General features: G+C 52.9%; 1 protein-coding gene across 5 annotated transcripts in view; it reads right to left on the bottom strand.

Annotated features, from left to right (window-relative positions):
* LOC142907461 (uncharacterized) overlaps positions 1 to 10,749 on the bottom strand; it is a 206,582-nt gene extending 195,833 nt beyond the window's left edge. For all 5 annotated transcript variants that reach the window (XM_076056975.1, XM_076056976.1, XM_076056977.1 and 2 more), the window contains exon 1: positions 10,538 to 10,749. In XM_076056975.1, coding sequence (XP_075913090.1) covers positions 10,538 to 10,607 — 70 coding nt within the window. In that variant the 5' untranslated portion in view covers positions 10,608 to 10,749. The remainder of the gene's footprint in view (positions 1 to 10,537) is intronic.
* Positions 10,750 to 12,106: the final 1,357 nt, after the last annotated feature.

Raw genomic sequence — 12,106 nt, 5'->3', positions numbered from 1 at the left:
CACACACACAGACACACACTCACGGTGCACCATCTCTGCAGAGACTCCCAGGTGGGGGGGGCGGTGCTAGTGGTCACGTGGTGCTGCGAAGGCAAAGCGGCCGGCAGCCAATCGCCGGAGTCCGCTCAGCGGATGCCAGGGGGGATTATTTATTTATTTATCTCCCTTCTCTATGCGCGGAATGCCGAGTCAGCAGTCAGCGGCAGCAGTCAGCGTCACGTGGCCTGTGGCTCGTGACGCGGGGTGGCAGCAGCTCTGAGTGCGGCCTGCCCCACGTGACACACAGACCCGGAGGGGGCTGCGTGCCAAGAGCCCCTCCCCCTCCTCCTCGATATAGCCAGCTACGGGAGTCTATGGGTCTCTGTGTGAGTGAGTCTGTGGGTCTCTGTGTGGTGAGTCTGTGGGTCTCTGTGTGGTGAGTCTGTGGGTCTCTGTGTGGTGAGTCTGTGGGTCTCTGTGTGAGTGAGTCTATGGGTCTCTGTGTGGTGAGTCTGTGGGTCTCTGTGTGAGTGAGTCTGTGGGTCTCTATGTGGTGAGTCTATGGGTCTCTTTGTGGTGAGTCTATGGGTCTCTGTGTGGTGAGTCTGTGGGTCTCTGTGTGAGTCTGTGGGTCTCTGTGTGAGTCTGTGGGTCTCTGTGTGGTGAGTCTATGGGTCTCTGTGTGAGTGAGTCTATGGGTCTCTGTGTGAGTCTATGGGTTTCTGTGTGGTGAGTCTGTGGGTCTCTGTGTGAGTCTGTGGGTCTCTGTGTGGTGAGTCTATGGGTCTCTGTGTGAGTCTGTGGGTCTCTGTGTGAGTCTGTGGGTCTCTGTGTGAGTCTGTGGGTCTCTGTGTGGTGAGTCTATGGGTCTCTGTGTGAGTGAGTCTATGGGTCTCTGTGTGAGTCTATGGGTCTCTGTGTGGTGAGTCTGTGGGTCTCTGTGTGAGTCTGTGGGTCTCTGTGTGGTGAGTCTGTGGGTCTCTGTGTGAGTCTGTGGGTCTCTGTGTGAGTCTGTGGGTCTCTGTGTGAGTCTGTGGGTCTCTGTGTGGTGAGTCTATGGGTCTCTGTGTGAGTGAGTCTATGGGTCTCTGTGTGAGTCTATGGGTCTCTGTGTGGTGAGTCTGTGGGTCTCTGTGTGAGTCTGTGGGTCTCTGTGTGGTGAGTCTGTGGGTCTCTGTGTGAGTCTGTGGGTCTCTGTGTGAGTCTGTGGGTCTCTGTGTGGTGAGTCTGTGCGTCTCTGTGTGGTGAGTCTGTGGGTCTCTGTGTGGTGAGTCTGTGGGTCTCTGTGTGGTGAGTCTGTGGGTCTCTGTGTGGTGAGTCTGTGGGTCTCTGTGTGAGTCTATGGGTCTCTGTGTGAGTCTGTGGGTCTCTGTGTGAGTCTGTGGGTCTCTGTGTGAGTCTGTGGGTCTCTGTGTGGTGAGTCTATGGGTCTCTGTGTGAGTGAGTCTATGGGTCTCTGTGTGAGTCTATGGGTCTCTGTGTGAGTCTGTGGGTCTCTGTGTGAGTCTGTGGGTCTCTGTGTGGTGAGTCTATGGGTCTCTGTGTGAGTCTATGGGTCTCTGTGTGAGTCTATGGGTCTCTGTGTGAGTCTGTGGGTCTCTGTGTGAGTCTGTGGGTCTCTGTGTGGTGAGTCTATGGGTCTCTGTGTGAGTGAGTCTATGGGTCTCTGTGTGAGTCTATGGGTCTCTGTGTGGTAAGTCTGTGGGTCTCTGTGTGAGTCTGTGGGTCTCTGTGTGGTGAGTCTGTGGGTCTCTGTGTGAGTCTGTGGGTCTCTGTGTGAGTCTGTGGGTCTCTGTGTGGTGAGTCTGTGCGTCTCTTTGTGGTGAGTCTATGGGTCTCTGTGTGAGTCTGTGGGTCTCTGTGTGGTGAGTCTATGGGTCTCTGTGTGAGTCTGTGGGTCTCTGTGTGGTGAGTCTGTGGGTCTCTGTGTGAGTCTGTGGGTCTCTGTGTGGTGAGTCTGTGGGTCTCTGTGTGAGTCTGTGGGTCTCTGTGTGGTGAGTCTATGGGTCTCTGTGTGAGTATATGGGTCTCTGTGTGAGTCTATGGGTCTCTGTGTGAGTCTGTGGGTCTCTGTGTGAGTCTGTGGGTCTCTGTGTGGTGAGTCTATGGGTCTCTGTGTGAGTGAGTCTATGGGTCTCTGTGTGAGTCTATGGGTCTCTGTGTGGTAAGTCTGTGGGTCTCTGTGTGAGTCTGTGGGTCTCTGTGTGGTGAGTCTGTGGGTCTCTGTGTGAGTCTGTGGGTCTCTGTGTGAGTCTGTGGGTCTCTGTGTGGTGAGTCTGTGCGTCTCTTTGTGGTGAGTCTATGGGTCTCTGTGTGAGTCTGTGGGTCTCTGTGTGGTGAGTCTATGGGTCTCTGTGTGAGTCTGTGGGTCTCTGTGTGGTGAGTCTGTGGGTCTCTGTGTGAGTCTGTGGGTCTCTGTGTGGTGAGTCTGTGGGTCTCTGTGTGAGTCTGTGGGTCTCTGTGTGGTGAGTCTATGGGTCTCTGTGTGAGTCTATGGGTCTCTGTGTGAGTCTATGGGTCTCTGTGTGAGTCTGTGGGCCTCTGTGTGAGTCTGTGGGTCTCTGTGTGGTGAGTCTATGGGTCTCTGTGTGAGTGAGTCTATGGGTCTCTGTGTGAGTCTATGGGTCTCTGTGTGGTAAGTCTGTGGGTCTCTGTGTGAGTCTGTGGGTCTCTGTGTGGTGAGTCTGTGGGTCTCTGTGTGAGTCTGTGGGTCTCTGTGTGAGTCTGTGGGTCTCTGTGTGGTGAGTCTGTGCGTCTCTTTGTGGTGAGTCTATGGGTCTCTGTGTGAGTCTGTGGGTCTCTGTGTGGTGAGTCTATGGGTCTCTGTGTGAGTCTGTGGGTCTCTGTGTGGTGAGTCTGTGGGTCTCTGTGTGAGTCTGTGGGTCTCTGTGTGGTGAGTCTGTGGGTCTCTGTGTGAGTCTGTGGGTCTCTGTGTGGTGAGTCTGTGGGTCTCTGTGTGGTGAGTCTGTGGGTCTCTGTGTGGTGAGTCTGTGGGTCTCTGTGTGGTGAGTCTGTGGGTCTCTGTGTGGTGAGTCTGTGGGTCTCTGTGTGGTGAGTCTGTAGGTCTCTGTATGAGTCTGTGGGTCTCTGTGTGGTGAGTCTGTGGGTCTCTGTGTGGTGAGTCTGTGGGTCTCTGTGTGGTGAGTCTGTGGGTCTCTGTGTGGTGAGTCTGTAGGTCTCTGTATGAGTCTGTGGGTCTCTGTGTGCTGAGTCTATGGGTCTCTGTGTGATGAGTCTTTGGGTCTCTGTGTGGTGAGTCTGTGGGTCTCTGTGTGATGAGTCTATGGGTCTCTGTGTGGTGAGTCTGTGGGTCTCTGTGTGGTGAGTCTATGGGTCTCTGTGTGGTGAGTCTATGGGCCTCTGTATGGTGAGTCTGTGGGTCTCTGTGTGGTGAGTCTGTGGGTCTCTGTGTGAGTCTGTGGGTCTCTGTGTGGTGAGTCTGTGGGTCTCTGTGTGGTGAGTCTGTGGGTCTCTGTGTGGTGAGTCTGTGGGTCTCTGTGTGGTGAGTCTGTGGATCTCTGTGTGGTGAGTCTGTAGGTCTCTGTGTGATGAGTCTGTGGGTCTCTGTGTGGTGAGTCTATGGGTCTCTGTGTGATGAGTCTATGGGTCTCTGTGTGGTGAGTCTATGGGTCTCTGTGAGAGTGAGTCTATGGGTCTCTGTGTGAGTCTATGGTTCTCTGTGGGTCTCTGCGTGGTGACTCTATGGGTCTCTGTGTGAGTCTATGGGTCTCTGTGTGAGTCTGTAGGTCTCTGTGTGAGTCTATGGGTCTCTGTGTGAGTCTATGGGTCTCTGTGTGAGTCTGTGGGTCTCTGTGTGAGTCTATAGGTCTCTGTGTGAGTCTATGGGTCTCTGTGTGAGTCTGTGGGTCTCTGTGTGCTGTCTATGGTATTGTTTGTGAATCTTTACAGCTGTTGACGTAACAGTACACTAAAACAAGGTCTGTCAATCACCACTAAGTGGCGGTGACATCACAAGACCCAGCAGGTGCCATGGGTTGCCTGCTGTGCCAGGCTAGGTGCATGAGGAGGTCACGGGACAGACCCAGCAGGTGCCATGGGTTGACTGCTGTGCCAGGCTAGGTGCATGAGGAGGAGGTCACGTGACAGATCCAGCAGGTGCCATGCTTTGTACTGCTGTGCCAGGCTAGGTGCATGAGGAGAAGGTCACGTGACAGACCCTGCAGGTGCCATGGGTTGACTGCTGTGCCAGGCTAGGTGCATGAGGTCACGTGACAGACCCTGCAGGTGCGATGGGTTGTACTGCTGTACCAGGCTAGGTGCATGAGGAGGAGGTCACGTGACAGACCCAGCAGGTGCCATGCGTTGTACTGCTGTGCCAGGCTAGGTGCATGAGGAGAAGGTCACGTGACAGACCCAAGTACCATTGGATGCTATCAGTTGACTGCCTGATGACCCGAGAAACAAAGACAAAGATCCCCCGTGTAGCCTTCAGCAGACTGGTGAGGGCAAGTGCAGTGTTAGTAGCGAGTATCAGCAGCAGTGGCCATGAAGGCTACCGGCACTGTGGCACACACACAGAGGGGGTGGTTGGTCAGCACCACTCTCGGCCGCCTTTGTCTTCCCAGTGCCAGCAATGTTTACTGCACACCGCTACACCAGGTAACTCATTTGAGGCTGAGTCGACCTAGGGGAGGCCCAGGACCGGTTCAAATAATCGCTGTCCATGGTGTTGGCCGTGAACGGGACCAGTTACCCAGCTGTTTATACCGCGGTGTGACCAGTTACCCAGCTGTTTATACCGCGGTGTGACCAGTTACCCAGCTGTTTATACCCTGGTGTGACCAGTTACCCAGCTGTTTATACCACGGTGTGACCAGTTACCCAGCTGTTTATACGGTGGTGTGACCAGTTACCCAGCTGTTTATACCGCGGTGTGACCAGTTACCCAGCTGTTTATACCACGGTGTGACCAGTTACCCGGCTGTTTATACGGTGGTGTGACCAGTTACCCAGCTGTTTATACCCTGGTGTGACCAGTTACCCAGCTGTTTATACCACGGTGTGACCAGTTACCCAGCTGTTTATACCGCGGTGTGACCAGTTACCCAGCTGTTTATACCCTGGTGTGACCAGTTACCCAGCTGTTTATGCCGCGGTGTGACCAGTTACCCAGCTGTTTATACCGTGGTGTGACCAGTTACCCAGCTGTTTATACCGCGGTGTGACCAGTTACCCAGCTGTTTATACCGCGGTGTGACCAGTTACCCAGCTGTTTATACCCTGGTGTGACCAGTTACCCAGCTGTTTATACCGCGGTGTGACCAGTTACCCAGCTGTTTATACCACGGTGTGACCAGTTACCCAGCTGTTTATACCTTGGTGTGACCAGTTACCCAGCTGTTTATACCGCGGTGTGACCAGTTACCCAGCTGTTTATACCGCGGTGTGACTAGTTACCCAGCTGTTTATACCACGGTGTGACCAGTTACCCAGTTGTTTATACCACGGTGTGACCAGTTACCCAGCTGTTTATACCGCGATGTGACTAGTTACCCAGCTGTTTATACCACGGTGTGACCAGTTACCCAGCTGTTTATACCGCGGTGTGACCAGTTACCCAGCTGTTTATACCGTGGTGTGACCAGTTACCCAGTTGTTTATACCGCGGTGTGACCAATTACCCAGCTGTTTATACCACGGTGTGACCAGTTACCCAGCTGTTTATACCACGGTGTGACCAGTTACCCAGCTGTTTATACCGCGGTGTGACCAGATACCCAGCTGTTTATACCATGGTGTGACCAGTTACCCAGCTGTTTATACCACGGTGTGACCAGTTACCCAGCTGTTTATACCACGGTGTGACCAGTTACCCAGCTGTTTATACCACGGTGTGACCAGTTACCCAGCTGTTTATACCGCGGTGTGACCAGTTACCCAGCTGTTTATACAACGGTGTGACCAGTTACCCAGCTGTTTATACCGTGGTGTGACCAGTTACCCAGCTGTTTGTACCGAGGTGTGACCAGTTACCTAGCTGTTTATACCACGGTGTGACCAGTTACCCAGCTGTTTATACCGCGGTGTGACCAGTTACCCAGCTGTTTATACCACGGTGTGACCAGTTACCCAGCTGTTTATACCACGGTGTGACCAGTTACCCAGCTGTTTATACCACGGTGTGACCAGTTACCCAGCTGTTTATACCTTGGTGTGACCAGTTACCCAGCTGTTTATACCACGGTGTGACCAGTTACCCAGCTGTTTATACCGCGGTGTGACCAGTTACCCAGCTGTTTATACCGCGGTGTGACCAGTTACCCAGCTGTTTATACCACGGTGTGACCAGTTACCCAGCTGTTTATACCACGGTGTGACCAGTTATCCAGCTGTTTATACCACGGTGTGACCAGTTACCCAGCTGTTTATACCGCGGTGTGACTAGTTACCCAGCTGTTTATACCGCGGTGTGACTAGTTACCCAGCTGTTTATACCACGGTGTGACCAGTTACCCAGCTGTTTATACCGCGGTGTGACCAGTTACCCAGCTGTTTGTACCGTGGTGTGACCAGTTACCCAGCTGTTTATACCACGGTGTGACCAGTTACCCAGCTGTTTATACCACGGTGTGACCAGTTACCCAGCTGTTTATACCACGGTGTGACCAGTTACCCAGCTGTTTATACCATGGTGTGACCAGTTACCCAGCTGTTTATACCGCGGTGTGACCAGTTACCCAGCTGTTTATACCGTGGTGTGACCAGTTACCCAGCTGTTTATACCACGGTGTGACCAGTTACCCACCTGTTTATACCGCGGTGTGACCAGTTACCCAGCTGTTTATACCACGGTGTGACCAGTTACCCAGCTAGCTTATTTGGCATCGTCTCCAGCAACAGAGTTGCCGATTGGGCGTGGAGAGAAGCCCAATCAGCAGCCAGCCAGGGAATTAGAGGCACGGAAAATTTTGATATGAGCTGTGATGAAAACCCGTGGGGCTCTGGGTCTCTGTGTGAGTCTACAGGTCTCTGTGTGAGTCTACGGGTCTCTGTGTGAGTCTACGGGTCTCTGTGTGAGTCTACAGGTCTCTGTGTGAGTCTACAGGTCTCTGTGTGAGTCTACAGGTCTCTGTGTGAGTCTACGGGTCTCTGTGTGAGTCTACGGGTCTCTGTGTGAGTCTGCAGGTCTCTGTGTGAGTCTACGGGTCTCTCTGTGTGATTCTACGGGTCTCCGTGTGAGTCTACAGGTCTCTGTGTGAGTCTACGGGTCTCTGTGTGAGTCTACGGGTCTCTGTGTGAGTCTGCAGGTCTCTGTGTGAGTCTGCAGGTCTCTGTGTGAGTCTACAGGTCTCTGTGTGAGTCTATGGGTGTCTATGTGAGTCTCCAGGTCTCTGTGTGAGTCTACGGGTCTCTGTGTGAGTCTGCAGGTCTCTGTGTGAGTCTGCAGGTCTCTGTGTGAGTCTGCAGGTCTCTGTGTGAGTCTGCAGGTCTCTGTGTGAGTCTACGGGTCTCTGTGTGAGTCTACGGGCCTCTGTGTGAGTCTACAGGTCTCTGTGTGAGTCTGTGGGTCTCTGTGTGAGTCTACGGGTCTCTGTGTGAGTCTACGGGTCTCTGTGTGAGTCTACAGGTCTCTGTGTGAGTCTGTGGGTCTCTGTGTGAGTCTACGGGTCTCTGTGTGAGTCTGCAGGTCTCCGTGTGAGTCTACAGGTCTCTGTGTGAGTCTGCAGGTCTCTGTGTGAGTCTATGGGTGTCTGTGTGAGTCTACATGTCTCTGTGTGAGTCTACAGGTCTCTGTGTGAGTCTCTGAGTCTCGATGCGAGTCTCTGGTCTCTATGTGAGTCTCGGGGTCTCTGTGTGAGTCTCGGGGTGTCTATGTGAGTCTACGGGTCTCTCTGTGAGTCTACGGGTCTCTGTGTGAGTCTACGGGTCTGTGTGTGAGTCCCTGAGTCTCTATGTGAGTCTACGGTTCTCTGTGTGAGTCTACGGGTCTCTGTGTGAGTCTCTGAGACTCTATGTGAGTCTACGGGTCTCTGTGTGAGTCTACGGGTCTCTGTGTGAGTCCCTGAGTCTCTATGTGAGTCTACGGGTCTCTGTGTGAGTCTCTGAGTCTCTGTGTAAGTCCCGGGGTGTCTATGTGAGTCTACGGGTCTCTGTGTGAGTCTCTGAGTCTCTATGTGAGTCTAAGTGGTTGTATGTGAGTCTACGGGTCTATGTGAGTCTATATGTCTCTATGTGAGTCTACAGGTCTCTATGTGATTCTACGGGTCTCTATGTGAGTCTACGAGTCTCTGAGTGAGTCTCTGAGTCTCTATGTGAGTCTATGTGTCTCTATGTGAATATACGGGTCTCTATGTGAGTCTATGTGTCTCTATGTGAGTCTATGTGTCTCTATGTGAGTCTGTGTCTTTGCGTGAGTCTCTGAGTCTCTATGTGAGTCTATGTGTCTGTATGCGAGTCTACGGGTCTATGTGAGTCTATGTGTCTCTACGTGAATCTACGGGTCTCTATGTGAGTCTATGTGTCTTTACGTGAGTCTACGGGTCTCTACGTGAATCTACGAGTCTCTATGGCTCTCTGCTTGAGTCTCCGTCTCTCTGTGTGGTTTGAGGAGTCCGTGGATCTCTGTGCAGTCAGTCTCTGGGTCTCTAGGCAGAGTTTAACACGTAGACTTTCGCGATCAGTATCTCCCGTAATAAAAAAATATAATTCGAGTTAGATCGCGGAAATACAAATGTGAAGTTAAACCCGCCACCACCCAGCACAGACAATTAGCACGTGGGTTGGTCACGTAAAGAAAACGTACCAATTCGTTACTAGTACAGCCAATCCACAACGTTTACAATCTCTTTGTTGAGACTCTGGCTCTCTGTGTTAATCTTTGATCTCTGCGTGAGTCTGTGGGTCTCTGTGTGGTGAGTTTGTGGGTCTCTGTGTGGTGAGTTTGTGGGTCTCTGTGTGAGTCTGTGGGTCTCTGTGTGGTGAGTCTCTGGGTCTCTGCCTGAGTGAGTCTATGGGTCTCTGCGTGAGTGAGTCTATGGGTCTCTGTGTGAGTGAGTCTATGGGCCTCTGTGTGGTGAGTCTGTGGGTCTCTGTGTGGTGAGTCTATGGGTCTCTGCGTGAGTGAGTCTCTGGGTCTCTGTGTGGTGAGTCTGTGTGTCTGTGTGTGAGTGAGTCTATGGGTCTCTGTGTGAGTGCGTCTATGGGTCTCTGTGTGGTGAGTCTATGGGTCTCTGTGTGAGTCTATGGGTCTCTGTGTGAGTGAATCTATGGGTCTCTGTGTGAGTCTGTGGGTCTCTGTGTGGTGAGTCTATGGGTCTCTGCGTGAGTGAGTCTATGGGTCTCTGTGTGGTAAGTCTCTGGGTCTCTGTGTGAGTGAGTCTATGGGTCTCTGCGTGAGTCTATGGGTCTCTGTGTGAGTGAGTCTATGGGTCTCTGTGTGGTGAGTCTCTGGGTCTCTGCGTGAGTGAGTCTATGGGTCTCTGTGTGGTGAGTCTCTTGGTCTCTGCGTGAGTGAGTCTATGGGTCTCTGTGTGAGTCTGTGGGTCTCTGTTTGGTGAGTCTCTGGGTCTCTGCGTGAGTGAGTCTATGGGTCTCTGTGTGAGTGAGTCTATGGGTCTCTGCGTGAGTGAATCTATGGGTCTCTGTGTGGTGAGTCTCTGGGTCTCTGCGTGAGTGAGTCTATGGGTCTCTGTGTGGTGAGTCTTTGGGTCTCTGTGTGGTGAGTCTATGGGTCTCTGTGTGAGTGAGTCTATGAGGCTCTGTGTGGTGAGTCTATGGGTCTCTGTGTGAGTGAGTCTATGGGTCTCTGTGTGAGTGAGTCTATGGGTCTCTGTGTGAGTGAGTCTATGGCTCTCTGTGTGGTGAGTCTATGGGTCTCTGCGTGAGTGAGTCTATGGGTCTCTGTGTGAGTGAGTCTATGGGTCTCTGTGTGGTGAGTCTGTGGGTCTCTGTGTGAGTGAGTCTATGGGTGTCTCTGTGTGATTGAGTCTCTGGGTCTCTGTGTGAGTGAGTCTCTGGGTCTCTGTGTGAGTGAGTCTCTGGGTCTCTGTGTGGTAAGTCTCTGGGTCTCTGCGTGAGTGAGTCTATGGGTCTCTGTGTGAGTGAGTCTATGGGGTCTCTGTGTGAGTGAGTCTATGAGGCTCTGTGTGGTGAGTCTATGGGTCTCTGTGTGAGTGAGTCTATGGGTCTCTGTGTGGTGAGTCTCTGGGTCTCTGCGTGAGTGAGTCTATGGTTCTCTGCGTGAGTCTATGGGTCTTGTGTGAGCGAGTCTATGGGTCTCTGTGTGAGTGAATCTATGGGTCTCTGTGTGAGTCTGTGGGTCTCTGTGTGGTGAGTCTATGGGTCTCTGTGTGGTGAGTCTATGGGTCTCTGTGTAAGTCTACGGGTCTCTGCGTGGGTCATCGGCTCTCCGTGTGGTTTCAGGATTCCTGTGCGTTTGGCATGGAAAGAAGCCGTGGAATTTCAACAACAAACAATACCCTGAGGTCTTTCCTGCTCCCTCGCTGGCTCGCCCGTGCGGGACTTGACCCCAAAACCACCACCACCACCACCTCCACCACCTCCACCACCTCCACCTCCACCACCTCCCCGTCCTTACCTCGCTGCAAGAAGGGCGATGATGCCAGCAGCAGATACACCAGGGTGAGCCACGTGCTGCCGCCACCCATGGCGAATGGTGACGCAGCTGCGGGATTGCGTGGCGGGCGAGGGGGTTGATAAACCTCCTCCTGGTGCCTCTCCTCTGCCTCCTGCCCAGCTGAGACGCTCCGGTTCCTTTGACTGTCGTGGTCACCCACGCGAGGTCTTTAACGATGGGTAGCGAGCGAGAGGTGGGGCGGCCCGTGGCGAGGGGGTGTGGGGAGGAGATGCAGAGATGCCCCCAAGGATGTCGGAGACGGAGAGGTGAGGCCCCCTCCATCTGTGTGTCCAGCCCTGGGCTGAATGTCTGAAGTCAGAGGGAGGAGACCGGGGTCAGGGTTCGTGGTTGGAGGTGGATGGACCGGATCACTCGGTCACTCAGTCACCCACTCGGTCACTCACTCAGTCAGTCAGTCATTCAGTCACTCAGTCACTCAGTCAGTCACCCACTCGGTCACTCACTCAGTTACTCACTCACTCACTCAGTCACTCACTCACTCAGTCACTCACTCAGTCAGTCACTCACTCAGTCACTCAGTCACTCACTCAGTCACTCAGTCACCCACTCGGTCACTCACTCACTCAGTCAGTCAGTCACTCAGTCACTCAGTCAGTCACCCACTCGGTCACTCACTCAGTTACTCACTCAGTCAATCACTCACTCAGTCACTCAGTCACGCACTCGGTCACTCACTCAGTTACTCACTCACTCAGTCAATCACTCAGTCACTCAGTCACTCACTCACTCAGTCACTCACTCAGTCAGTCATTCACTCAGTCACTCAGTCACTCACTCAGTCACTCAGTCACCCACTCGGTCACTCACTCACTCAGTCAGTCACTCACTCAGTCACTTAGTCACTCACCCACTCAGTCACTCACTAAGTCAGTTACTCAGTCACTCACTCAGTCACTCAGTCACTCAGCACTCAGTCACCCACTCGATCACTCACTCAGTCAGTCACTCACTCAGTCAGTCACTCACTCAGTCAGTCACTCAATCAGTCACTCAGTCACTCATTCAGTCACCCACTCGGTCACTCACTCACTCAGTCAGTCACTCAGTCACTCAGTCACTCACTCAGTCACCCACTCGGTCACTCACTCAGTTACTCACTCACTCAGTCAGTCACTCACTCAGTCACTCAGTCACTCACTCAGTCACTCACTCAGTCAGTCACTCACTCAGTCACTCAGTCACTCACTCAGTCACTCAGTCACCCACTCGGTCACTCACTCACTCAGTCAGTCAGTCACTCAGTCACTCAGTCAGTCACCCACTCGGTCACTCACTCAGTTACTCACTCAGTCAATCACTCACTCAGTCACTCAGTCACGCACTCGGTCACTCACTCAGTTACTCACTCACTCAGTCAATCACTCAGTCACTCAGTCACTCACTCACTCAGTCACTCACTCAGTCAGTCATTCACTCAGTCACTCAGTCACTCACTCAGTCACTCAGTCACCCACTCGGTCACTCACTCACTCAGTCAGTCACTCACTCAGTCACTTAGTCACTCACCCA

Source organism: Petromyzon marinus, chromosome 79 (genome assembly GCF_048934315.1).
Source record: "Petromyzon marinus isolate PM22_M1 ecotype Great Lakes invasive population chromosome 79, UKy_Petmar_22M1.pri1.0, whole genome shotgun sequence".
NCBI lineage: Eukaryota > Metazoa > Chordata > Hyperoartia > Petromyzontiformes > Petromyzontidae > Petromyzon > Petromyzon marinus.
This window is presented reverse-complemented; position numbering and strand designations above follow the sequence as displayed.